The sequence below is a fragment of the Rhinatrema bivittatum genome, chromosome 16 (assembly GCF_901001135.1).
Source record: "Rhinatrema bivittatum chromosome 16, aRhiBiv1.1, whole genome shotgun sequence".
NCBI lineage: Eukaryota > Metazoa > Chordata > Amphibia > Gymnophiona > Rhinatrematidae > Rhinatrema > Rhinatrema bivittatum.
Genome location: NC_042630.1, coordinates 26,330,197 through 26,343,210, shown reverse-complemented (window position 1 = coordinate 26,343,210; position 13,014 = coordinate 26,330,197). Strand labels below are relative to the sequence as shown.

General features: G+C 45.8%; 1 protein-coding gene across 1 annotated transcript; it reads right to left on the bottom strand.

The window, feature by feature from the left end:
* S100A10 (S100 calcium binding protein A10) lies at positions 1-3,692 on the bottom strand. Its single transcript, XM_029579403.1, has 3 exons — positions 3,544-3,692; positions 1,031-1,202; positions 1-435 (listed from the first exon to the last, which is right to left on the bottom strand). The coding sequence occupies exons 2-3, from the start codon at positions 1,166-1,168 to the stop codon at positions 271-273; spliced, it is 303 nt and encodes a 100-aa protein (XP_029435263.1). The 5' UTR covers positions 1,169-1,202; positions 3,544-3,692; the 3' UTR covers positions 1-270.
* Positions 3,693-13,014: the final 9,322 nt, after the last annotated feature.

The window sequence follows — 13,014 nt, the reverse complement described above, 5'->3', positions numbered from 1 at the left end:
TCGGCTTGTAAAATCACTTTATTTCCAGCAGCACTGAGCTCTGTGTGCTCAGGAACCACACGCTGATCTTGGCCCGTTTCAGAGAGGATCTCTGCAGCCTGCAGGGCCCAGAGGAGCAGGAAGGACCCCGACAAGCCAGGCTAGAAACAAGAAGCTGGCTGGGGATGTTAATACAAAAGGAAAGCTGCGGGGGGGGGGGGGGGGGGGGTTACAGGCTAGCTCCATCCTTCGCATTGTTCCCTGGCGTCCACGCGAGTTCTTTGCACGCACTCAGTGTTTCCTGGGTTTTTGCTTCATGTGGGATACGTAATATTCGTTGCAGGCAGAGGTCAGGCCAGCGATGAGCGAGAAGTAGCTGTGGAAGTTCACACGCCCGTCCCGGCACTGATCCAAGTCCTTCATAATTTTATCCACAGCCAGCGGGTCTTTCTGGTTCTAGGAGCAGAGAACACAGGGCCATGAGATCTGCCTCCCCTGAAGGAGGGCCAGGGACCACCCCACTTTTCTCAGGAGAGCTCTCCCATTTCACTGATTATGAGACCCCGCCCCTTCCTGCTTAGGCTCCTCCTCTTTCCTTTCATGTTTTGTTTGGAGAGTGGCCACTCTATTTCTTAAGAGTTACGGATATTTCGTGTCGAGTGTTTGGGGCGGGGTACAAAGGTAAAACGGAGGGGATAGGAGTGGGGACAGGGCTGGTTTTAATTGGAAGAGGGGAGGGGAGCAATCAGGCAATTGCCTGATGCTTCAGCACCCCAAGGGGCCTTCTTGGCTAAGCTGAATAATCTCTTAGGGTGCCTGACTCAGGCTGAGCCCACTTCCTAGTTGCTATCCTGAGCTCCCCAGTGTGTTTAACATCAACCTTGGGGGGTGGACTAAATAGGAGATGGAATGGAAGGTAGAGGGATGGGAGTGGGACAGGGAGGTAGTGAGGAAGAGAGGAGGAGGTGCAATAGGCCTGCGAGTGAAACAGAAGGTAAAGGGGGGAGAGAGGAAGGGAGCTTGGCTAAGACGTGGAGGACTCTGTATTTACCTTGATAAATTCACTGAAATGCTTGTCCATCATTCTTTTCATATCCTCCTTGTTCATGTAGCCCTTTTCCCCAGCGTGCTCATGGAAAATGAACATTATGTCTTGCATGGCTTGCTCCATCGCGGTGGGAACAACCATCTTTGCAACCGGATGAGGGGAAGTTCACGCGCACCTGCAGGAACAAAGCACACAGAAACCATGCATGTCAGACAGCTGCCTGCGGAAAGAGAATCAGGCGATGCTGTCAGTACCACACCCAGGAGGCAGGGTGGTCGTGCTGCGCCTAGAGGCAGTGCTCAGCCATCCATCGGGACCTTCGTTTTCAGTTTTTATTTTACTTTGCCCGGTAATTTCAGTGTTGGAACAAAAAATAAATCTGTGGGAAAATGAGTTTTCCACTGATTTTTCTCCTGTGTGCTACATCATCATAATTTTTCCACTGACATCTTTTGTTATAACCCTGAAATTCCCATGCAAAACAAAAAATAAACATTGAAAACAAAGGGCCCTATCCATCCAGCAATTAGGCCAAGAAGGGTGAGACTCGGTTCTGACATCCCAGACTTTGCCCAGCATCCTTCCTTGCTCCGCTCACCATCTCTACACTCAGCAAAGAGATGGAGAGTTGGTGATGTCTACACCCTGACAGACTCCAGTGTCCAAGGCCTCCCACACACTCTCACATGGAGAGAGAATTCCATTTAAATACATTGCAGGCGCTGTACCGGGCTCTCCTGTACACCTACACACTGCTTCCATACAGGGGAGGAGAGGGGCTTTTAATTTTCCAGAGCTAAAGCTGGAAGGCAGCTGTTTGGATTAGGAAGACTTCCCCCCTCCCCCCACAGGATGCAACGTGGCTCTGATTAGGGCTGCAAAAGAAAAGCAAAGAGAGAAAAAAAAGCTGACTGTCGGGTCAGGCTCTTGAGAAGTATCTGCAGCATGTTTTTATGTGGCAGTAAGGACAAGCTCACGGCTTCCTCTGCCCCTGCCCACTTCTGAAGGCAGATTTATTCTGGCGCTGCAGCTTCCAGAATCTCTCATACTAAGTAAAGAGGGGAAACCAGTGCCCTCCCAGCCTCAAGGCATGCGTCATATGATTCCCTCCAGCCCACCCAAGGCAGTGACCCTTTCCCCCACGACACAGGCCCACAAGGGTTTCAGCCGTCATCATCCTCATTCAAATGGAAAGGCCACATCTCTGACAGAAGCACAAAATCATAAACTGGGTATCTGCAAAATCCCCCCCACCTGAAAGCCATGAATACTTCACACTTCTTATTAACTACTGCGCCTGAGTCCTGTTGCAACATGCACAGCCTTCGACTCCAGGGATCCCAGCTTAGGAGAAGGTAGAGTTGTTCTTTAGAACTGAGAGCCCTGCTATAGGGCCTGAGTGAGAGCTGGAGCAGCCCCTGACTGGTGCCACTGATTCACAAAGTATAAACTGGCACAACTTACTACTGTGGCTGTTTATTCATCTTGAAACAAAGGAAAGGTTCACACCATTGTGCTGCAAGCCCTGACCACTGAGACTCACCCAGCAATGACCAGAAAATCAGACACCACACACCCTTTAGAACTGGGCCTAGTACCAGAGACTCCGTGCAAAGAGTTCCACACTACAGATGCAAGAGTCCTCACCACTGCTGTATCCAGCACTGCACACCGCACCCCTCCCCACATCCAGCACTGCATGCCACACCCTTCTCTACTCCTGCATCCAGAACTGCACACCAGCCATCTCTCTCTCACACCGCTAAAACCCTCCCGATACAAAAAAAAAAAAAAAGATGTTCACTGGAAAAACAGCAGAAAACTCTACTTTCCCTAGTATTCTCTCAGGCCCCTGCTTTGGATCCTCCATTCTGTTTTTGTGCCTTTCCTGCATGACGAGCTGCACAAATGTATGTATCTAATTCATCTGGAAAAGACACCCAGCAATAGTACTAATGCTGTGAAAATGAGACAAACACTGCCTTGTTTGTACTCTCAAAGGCCCTCTGGTTAGCTACAAAATAAACACATTTACAAACACTTAAGAACAGAAGCCCTGGCTATACCGCCTTTCTCTGCTGTGCTGTGGGGGTGGTCCTCGAGCAGCCCCTGGGCCATGCTGCCCGTGCCTCTTCTTCCAGCCCTAGTACAGTTTATTACAAACTATTTCCGACTTCTTGTTAAAGCCTGCTACAACCTAAATAGAAATACAGTAGTACCAAAATCAACTGCCAAAGTGAGAAGTCCCAGTCGGCTGGGCAGAAGAGTTAACACAAGCCATATGTGATGGGCCCTGCCTGCATTGCTGCTTGGCACACCCCCTACCTGCAGGAGAAGGTAAAATGCCCAGCTCCTAAGACTGCCAGGGATCCTGGACAGTACATCTCTCACTACGGAAAGCACGGGTGCCTTGAAGTACCCGTACGCTCCCAGGCCCGACCATCCCCCAGACCCTGCTGCTGGCCTTGGAGACTCCTGGAATAGATTCTCCCTCTGAGAGAACTACAGCCGCTCACCTGGAGAGAAAGAAAGCAGTCTAAGAGGGCAGGAGCTGCCTGTGGAGTCTGAAAGTGAGGGAGGATGAGAAATGCCTGCTGCCTTATGCAAGCCCTAAGACCAGCCCCTTGTAATCTGAAACTGATACAGGGATTGGCTGCTCTCTCGGTGCATTGCCGCCCTCTCTGGCTTGACCCATCATTCTTTTCTTTAGTTTTCCAAGTGGATATTTTTTCCCTTTCAGATGACTGTTGGAATTTTAGGGCTTCCACACCCACATCTTCCTCTTAAGATACTAAGCACTGCCAAGAATGTTCCTGCTAGTACTGCCAGGGGAGATCAGGGAGCGGCTGGCAGAGTGCAGTTCAGTGGCAGTGCGGGGAGATCAGGGAGTGGCTGGCAGAGAGCAGCTCAGTGACTGGCAGTGCGGGGAGATCAGGGAGCGGCTGGCAGAGTGCAGCTCAGTGACTGGCAGTGCAGGGAAATCAGAGAGCGGCTGGCAGCGTGCACCTCAGTAAATGTCAGTGCGGGGAGATCAGGGAGTGGCTGGCAGAGTGCAGTTCAGTGGCAGTGCGGGGAGATCAGGGAGCGGCTGGCAGAGTGCAGTTCAGTGGCAGTGCGGGGAGATCAGGGAGTGGCTGGCAGAGAGCAACTCAGTGACTGGCAGTGCGGGGAGATCAGGGAGCGGCTGGCAGAGTGCAGCTCAGTGACTGGCAGTGCAGGGAAATCAGAGAGCGGCTGGCAGCGTGCACCTCAGTAAATGTCAGTGCGGGGAGATCAGGGAGTGGCTGGCAGAGTGCAGTTCAGTGGCAGTGCGGGGAGATCAGGGAGCGGCTGGCAGAGTGCAGTTCAGTGGCAGTGCGGGGAGATCAGGGTGCGGCTGGCAGAGTGCAGCTCAGTGACAGTGTGGGGAGATCAGGGAGTGGCTGGCAGAGAGCAGCTCAGTGACTGGCAGTGCGGGGAGATCAGGGAGCGGCTGGCAGAGTGCAGCTCAGTGACTGGCAGTGCAGGGAAATCAGAGAGCGGCTGGCAGCATGCACCTCGGTAAATGTCAGTGCGGGGAGATCAGGGAGTGGCTGGCAGAGTGCAGTTCAGTGACTGGCAGTGCAGAGATTTCAGGGAGTGGCTGGCTGCGTGCGGCTCATGGACTGGCTGTACAGGAGATTAGAGAGCAGCTGAGCTAGTTCTGATTCAGTGATTGCTTACAGGATTGATGGGAGAACCAGAAAAAGGAAAGGAGAGAAGTATGTCTTATAACAAATTTTCCTGTAATCTTTTTAAGTTTTAAATCACCTCAATGTAAAGGAAGGAAATCCCAAACTCACTATCAACTCTAAATTAAAAACCTCTCAAAAGTGGTATCAGAATCATAAATGTGCCTTTAATTAGAATCTGCTGCCTTGTGTCTTGCCGTGGGCTTTAGGCAGACTCCTAAGAGGCATTTACCAGTCTTTTAAATCAATATTCTAAATGTCATCCTTTATGTATGGACAGTAAAAAATTAAAGTACGAGCTTATCTCTTGAAATCGAGCGTAGCAGCCATCCTCAGTCCGTAACACATACATTTTTCTTCCGTAGAGGGTAGATAGTGGACTTTTTATATATTTATGTTTTAAAATGTATATCCTGCACATATCCTTTGTTCACAGTGAGTTACAAATCTCACATACATAATTGTAAAAGCATCAGATGGTAACAAACAGTACAAAAGCACCAGGCTGGGTGATGAAAAAAGATCAATCACGGCTACAGAGGTAGATGAAAACTTAAAAAATAGTAAAGACAACTGTCTACAGCGGCAATGGCCATATCGGGCAAAGTGCTACCTGTAATCTAAGAATTACCAATGGCGAGGCTGAATAAGCAAATCTTCAGCTGTTTCTTAAATTGTCTTTGACAGGTAATTAACCAGAGCTGCTTGGGTGATAGGGAATGCTCTGTCTCGCGTTTCGCCAAGTTGTGCATGGAAACAAGGGATGTCAAGAAACCCAGGTTGGCAGATCATAGGGATCTACCTGGATAATAAATCCATAGAATGGGATTTAAAGGTGTGTTAGCGGATGTATTCAAAGCTGACTCCACTGTACTGGGAGTCAGTGGGAGACTGCAATACTAGGGTTATCTGTCCGTGCAGCTCAGTACCAGTTAATACATGTGCTGCTAAATTTTGAATAATGTGAAGTGGTCTAAGAACTGATGCAGGGAAGCCAAGATATAAGGGATTACAATAATCTAAACCTGTTAAAATGAGAGCTTGTAAAAGGGTCCAGAAGTCATCAGATGATAAAAAATGGCTTCTGTCGTTTTAACATTCTCAGCGGCTCTTGTCACATTATGACTATGACCACCATGCACCTGCATGGAGAAATTGGTTCGAAAATAATACCTAAATTGTATACTTGAGGACTGATTTCAATTTTACAGCCATCAAATATAAGTTCAGATGGTGGATTGACTCCCGGGAATCTGTTCAGGATTGATTGATGTTTAAAAGTAACTTCTTGTGAAGCAACCATTGTTTAACTGCAGATAAGCATATTGTCGCAAACTTTAAAGCATGATCCCAAGAATATTTGACTGGGATGAAGAACTGAATATCATCTGCATAGATTGTATAGCAGACATCTAAACTGGAGAGCAATTTAAAGAGAGGGCAATATAAATGTTGAAGAGCATTGCCGATAAGGCTAAACCCTGAGGAACTGCCTATGGACTATGCATGCCAAGAGGATGCAGTTTTTCCAACATGGATTTGTTGCATCCAGTTACCAGGAAATGGGCAAAAGCAACGAAAAACTTCCAGATATTCCAAGTTCTTGCAGACGTGCTAACAGTATGGTGTGGCTTAGAGCAGTAGTTCTCGACAGGTGTGCCAGGACACATTGGTGTCGTGAGACGACGGACCCTGCAGGAGGCTGCTCTTTCCTCAGTCTGGACAGGAGTTGGTTGATTTCTCCTTTATTGGGGATGAGGGGGAAGTGCTTCCTTCTTTACCTGACTCAGTGGGATGTTTTTCCCCTTCTTTCACCCAGATCAGAGTGAGATATCCACTTCTGTTCATATGGTCCTGGTAGGACACCGACCTTATCTTCCTCTGCCTGGCCTGGCAGTGAGGCTGCAGATGCTCTCTTCACCTCATGGGGCCTGGGCATGAAAGCAGGAGCATGAGGAAGAGAGGTGCCTACGCTATAGATCCACTGCTGCCCCTTCTTCCTCTCCTCAAGGCTTCTTGCTCTCATCTGCTGGATTGGACTGAAGGCTTATGCTGCCTGGGAACCAGGAGGGCGAAATGTGCTGGGCGGGAACATCTTGGGAGGTAGGGAGTCAGGAGTCTGCTGGGTAGGAAGGGGTGGGGGAAAGAGGGACTGGAGGCTGCTGGGCAGGGAGGAGAGATGGCGGAGATGGAGGTTTGGGGATGCTGAGCAGGAAGGGGTGGTCAGAGGTATGCTGGCTAGGGAAGGGGAGGACAGGGAGAGTTGGGCAGGGGAAAGGAGGTACAGGGAAGAGGATGCAGAGATGGGGGTGTCGGAAATGTTGGACAGGGATATGAGCATGTGAAGGGACGATTGAGTAGTTGGGGGAAGTGATGGAGGTCATGGGGGGGAGGGACGGGGTACAAGAGCCATAATACGTCTGTTTTGAGAATAGGCATTTCTTCTATCTTTGAACTTTGCTTAGTGTAGGAGGAAACATTTCTGTTCCTAGTTCTCCAGTTTTGCACAGCATGCTGGTGGTCTTCTTGGGGCTTCCATTCCAGTTTGTTACTGCATGTGTAGTCAGTGGTATTTTATTCTATATTAGGTGAAGGTAGGTCTGTCCGTATTCTGTATGCATGACAGATGAGGTACTATACTAGCAGTCTTTGTTGTATTTTCTCAATATAATATTGCACTGGTGGTGAACTGCTCCCTTTTTATTTCTTGGAGTTAGTGCTGCTGTAGTACGGCAGGTTTGATAAACATGTACAGAGTGGGGTATGTTTGGGGTTTTTTTTCCTGGTTATGTATTATTTTACAATGCACCTGGTAGTAGAGGGAGTTTGTGATGCTGTTATTGAGATATCAGAATATCTTTTTTGTATGGTGAGTTGTACAGAGAAATATCTTAGTTCTGCTCTGCACTCATTGTTAGGAAGCGGGAGATTCCTGTGGATGCAGAGTATATGTTTGTATTAAGTCCCATGATGGTCATGTGTTCAGTGTGTCACACATGTGAGCATCATTTCTCAGGTGTGTCCTGATAGAAAAAAAGGTTGAGAACCACCGGTTTAGAGGGTCAAAAGCTGAGGATTGCATCTGCTGCACTCAGCCAGTAGTAAGTCTAGCAGCTCATTATAGAAACGCCCTCCTGCACACACACACATACACCCCCAGTTATATCTACACACATCTATCTATCTGATTTTTATATTCCACTTTTCGGCACTTCAAAGCGTTTTACATTCAGGTACTGTAGGTATTTCTCTGTCCCCAGAGGCCTCCCAGTCTAAGTTTGTACCTAACCCAGGTCCACATCTAGCCATGCACATAAACACCTAGGCTGCTCACCCTGTAAAAATGTTGCCCAGCAGTAATTTTGTTATGGGTTTGACAGTTGCTTGGTTTTGATTGTTAATATTCCTAACCTTAACAGAATGCATGGGGTTAGCCTGCACGGAGCAGCAGTTACTACCATAAGAAGCTTGCTGGGCAGACTGGATGGACCAGATGGTCTTTTTCTGCCATCATTACCATATTACTATGTTAAACAAATAAAACTTCCAGACACGTACTTGTTTTCAGGGCCATTTACACCCAGACATACACATAAACACTCACATATACACCCAAGCAAGCACACATTAATACACAGCCACGTACATACAAATACACCCTCAAACACAGACATATGTACATTTGTATACACGTGTAAACACATACATATACACAAGTGTGCGCAGACACACACCCCCTCATACACAGACACACGTACATACAAATATACACATCTACTCCCTCAGACATACATACACACACACAAACATATGTACATATATATATATATATATATATATATATATACTTGTGCATACATACCCTCATACACAGACACATAGGTACATTGCTCTGGGTTCTGACTGCAAATACTTAGTTTTACCCAAGGGGCTTCTGCCTGCATGCCAGCAAGAACCCAATATAAACACACGCACAATTATTGGGATTATTCTTGGGGGGCTTGAACCCAGCAGCTTATTCCCCACACAAATACTCACACGCACACTCTGACTCAGTACATTGCTGTTCCAGGTCTTTCTGATAGGTTTATTTAACCAATAAGAGGACAGGACAGAGAATAAATAAAATCAGATAATACAGAAAAGCTGATTGCAAATAATAATTACTAAAGAGAATACCAAAATATGTACCTATATATATCTACAGCAAAGCTTACATTTCCAAAGGATCGGTCTGCTCTGACACGCCCGGGAAGCGATCTCTCTCCCCCTGTAACTATTCTCACTCTTTATACACTAAAAACTGGCAATTGCTTGGGCTGGGGCAACATCCACCCCCTCGGCGCTTCTTATAAGTTCCTGTGATGCTCTGTTTACTTTCCCATCTTGGAACTGCTGGCAATAACTAAAGTTCTCAGATTCTTGCCAGTTTGTAAGCATTTTTCAGCATTTCACAGTCCTAAATAGTAAATATGAGTTCACAAAGAGGTTTACCTGTGGCTTTCAAACTAGGCTCCATAAATTCTATTACATATATACTGTATTCACACACATGCTCACAGACACACACCCCCTCAGACAGACAGACAGACATATGTATGTATGTATGTATGTCTGTAACTGGGAACCATACATACATATGTATGGTTCCCAGTTACATTTAATTGAGTTTATGAAAGTTCTCTTTAATAGTTTTCCTGTATACTTGTGTTAATGTATTCTGCCTTGAGGCGACTGTTTTAATGTATTTCCGCCCTGGAGGCGACTGTTCAGTTCCTTGTAAACCGGTGCGATATGTATTCTTTACAGGAACATCGGTATATAAAAATTAAAAATAAATAAATAAATACACACACATCTTCACCCTCATACAGATATACTTACATAAATACACTACACCCTCATACTGACATACGTACACACATCGACATCCTCATACAGACGTACTTACATACACACGTACTTACACACGTATCTACACCCTCATACAGACATACGTACTTACATACATACATCTACACCCTCATACTGACATACATACTTACATACACACATAGACACCCTCATACAGACATACTTATATACACACTTATCTACACCCTCATACAGACATATATGCTTACATACGTACGCATCTATACCCTTATACAGACATATGTACTTACATACACACATCTACACCCTCATACAGACGTACATACATACCCATACATCTACACCCTCATACAGACATACGTACATACATACATGCACAGACATCTACACCCTCCTACACAGTGATACATACCCACACATCTACACAGTCATACATATATACATACACATAGATCTATACCCTCCTACACATACACATCTGCACCCTCATACACAGACATGTGTACATACATAAACACGTCTACACCCTCATATATAGGCAGACATACGTACATGCATACACATATATCTAGACCCTCATACATACATATGTACATACACACACCTACACCCTCATATAGACATAAATACACATCTACACCCTCATATATAGACATACGTACATGCATACACATACATCTAGACCCTCTTACATAGACATACGTACATACCTACACATCTACATCCTCATACATAGACAAACATATGTACATGCATACACATACATCTAGACCCATACATAGACATATGTACTTACATATACATGCAAACATACGTAAATACATACACACACCTACACACACAAACATACATAGACACGTGCAGACATACATGTACACAGACACACCCTCATACACATATACACAGACATATGTACATATACACATGTGCAGACATATACACAGGCAGGCATATGTACATAGATATACACGTGTGCACAGATACACTCATAGACAGACATATACACTCTTGTGCATAGACACATAGACTCTTATACACTCATACATATAATATAGTAATTGTCTACAGATAAAGACCAATTGGTCCATCCAGTCTGCCCAGAAAGTTTTATTTTTTATTTATACAAACTTCTGTTCCACTGATCTGCAAATCTCAGCGGAGTTCAAAATACAAAATAAAATCAGACAAACAATAACAATTACATAATATTGGCTCTGATAGTAATTGCCACTCTGTGCACATTTCCCTCCGTGCTTTCTGTTAAGGGTAGTAACTGCAGCGCTGTGCAGCTTTCTCCCCTACAAAAATGTTACACCTGAAGTTAATCTACTTTACCCTAGTTCTTCATTCCTATCCTCGAGCCTCTAAGGAGCCACATTTTTTTTTTCCGTGCCCTTTTTAATTCCAGTACTGTTCTCATCCTCATCACCTCTTCCCGGAGGACATTCCAGGCCTTCACCACCCTCTCTGTGAAAAAATATTTTCCGATGATGTTTCTCAGTCTACCCCTCCCTGGAATTTGAGAGTGTGACCTCTAGTTCTACGGTTTTCTTTCCAATGGAAAAGGTCTGAAGTTCATGTATCTTTAACACATTTCAGATATCTGAAGGTCCGCTTCATATCTCCCCTGCGCCTCTTCTCCTCCGAGGTATACTTGTTTACATCCTTCAGCCTCTCCGCATAGGTCTTGCGATACAGACCCCACACCATTTTGGCCACCTTTCTCTGGACCGCGTCTAACCTGTCTCTATCCTTTTGGAGATGTGATCTCCAGACCCGAACATAGTACTCCAGGTGAGGTCTCACCAAAGACCTGTACAAGGGCCTTAACACCTCTCCCCCCCCCCCCCACTGCTGGTTATTCCTCCATGCAGCCCAGCATCCTTCTGGCTTGAGCCACCACCTTATCACATCACTTCGTTGCCTTTAGATCTCCAGACACTTTCATCCCAAGGTCCCTTTTCTGATCCTTGCACATTAGTAGTTCACCCCCCAGTCTCTGTGCACAGACATGAATGCACTGATAGACGCACCCCCGTACGCAGACAGATGGACATAAACGTACATGTGTGCCCAGACATCTCACCCCAGGTCAACCGATCCAGTACTAGTTTTACCTCAGTGCATGCAGGGACTTGTAGTTCGGGGTTTCCCCATTAATTTTCCTAAGAAACAAAATCAGAGTCTTAGCTCTGCATGCAGTGGGGCAATAGCAAGACTGGCTCAGCCTGTTTGGTTGAGCTGGGATGAGGTGGTGACCTAACGCACAGCACATTTATACTCGCACAGATGTCTGCGCACACACTGAGGCATGGGATCAGGTTCCTCAGGCTTCTACTGGAGGTGGATGTTTTGGCCTCTCTCTGCACTAATCCATAAAGAAAGAAATATCCGGTGCCTGTAAATAGAAACAGATTTGATCCTATTCATTATTCATGTGCAATAATTACGAGCCGTTCCAGGAAAAGCAGTGCCTGGGAGCCCAGCACCCTCTGGTGACCAAGAGAGAGAAGCAAGCTGCCGGTTACCTGGCCTGTGCCAATCCCAAGCCTACTCAGTGTGCAGCACCTTAAAGGTATACCCCTCACCACTTTCTCCTGTGCAGCATCGCAGAGGCATCCTGGACATACTCCCCCATCACCACCCAGTACCACTCTGAAGACACTTTCCCTTCCCCACCCAGTGTTCACAACCCCAGACACAACATAGTTGCCTTGGCCATGTCCTCTGGCAACAATTCTACAACTCGATCAGGTTCCCTCCTCTTAGTACATTTGGAGCTGCTGAGTAACCTAGAGCTTAGAGCAGCAGGCTGCTTCATCATCTTCATCAGTGCTTATTTGTTTCATGCATTTCTAGCTAAAGAGTGCAAGGTATGTTGCAGATAGTTCAATAATACAGAGGAGAAACGTATTGGAGGTCAAATGAAGTCAGTGCTATGGGTATATTGAAAGAGCTTACTATGATTATTATGTGCACAAAAACTATGTTTTCTGTGCATAAAAGATGAGCTGTACGCAAAAATCACGTTTGCTGTGTGCTAACCTTGTCTTATGCACAAAGTGTGGTTTGTGTGTTTTTTTTAAACTCCCACTGCATTAGCATACCGTTAGCTTGCTCCAGCAGGAGTTAAAAAAAAATTAGTTTGTGTGTTAAACTATGCTGAATTTCAACACACAGTTTTAATGCTCAGCTTTTTGCATCAGCTGTTTAGACTGTAAGCCCTCTGCGAACAGGGAAAATACCTAGAGTACCTTTTTTTTAATGTGTGGAATACATTTTATACTGGGCTTCCAGTATGGTATTTTTAAACAATGCTTCATGCAGACTTTTAACCCTGGCAATAGTTCCTTTTAGTCTTTTTTTTTCTAATTTATGCCTTCATTTATCATAGTCCTTCTT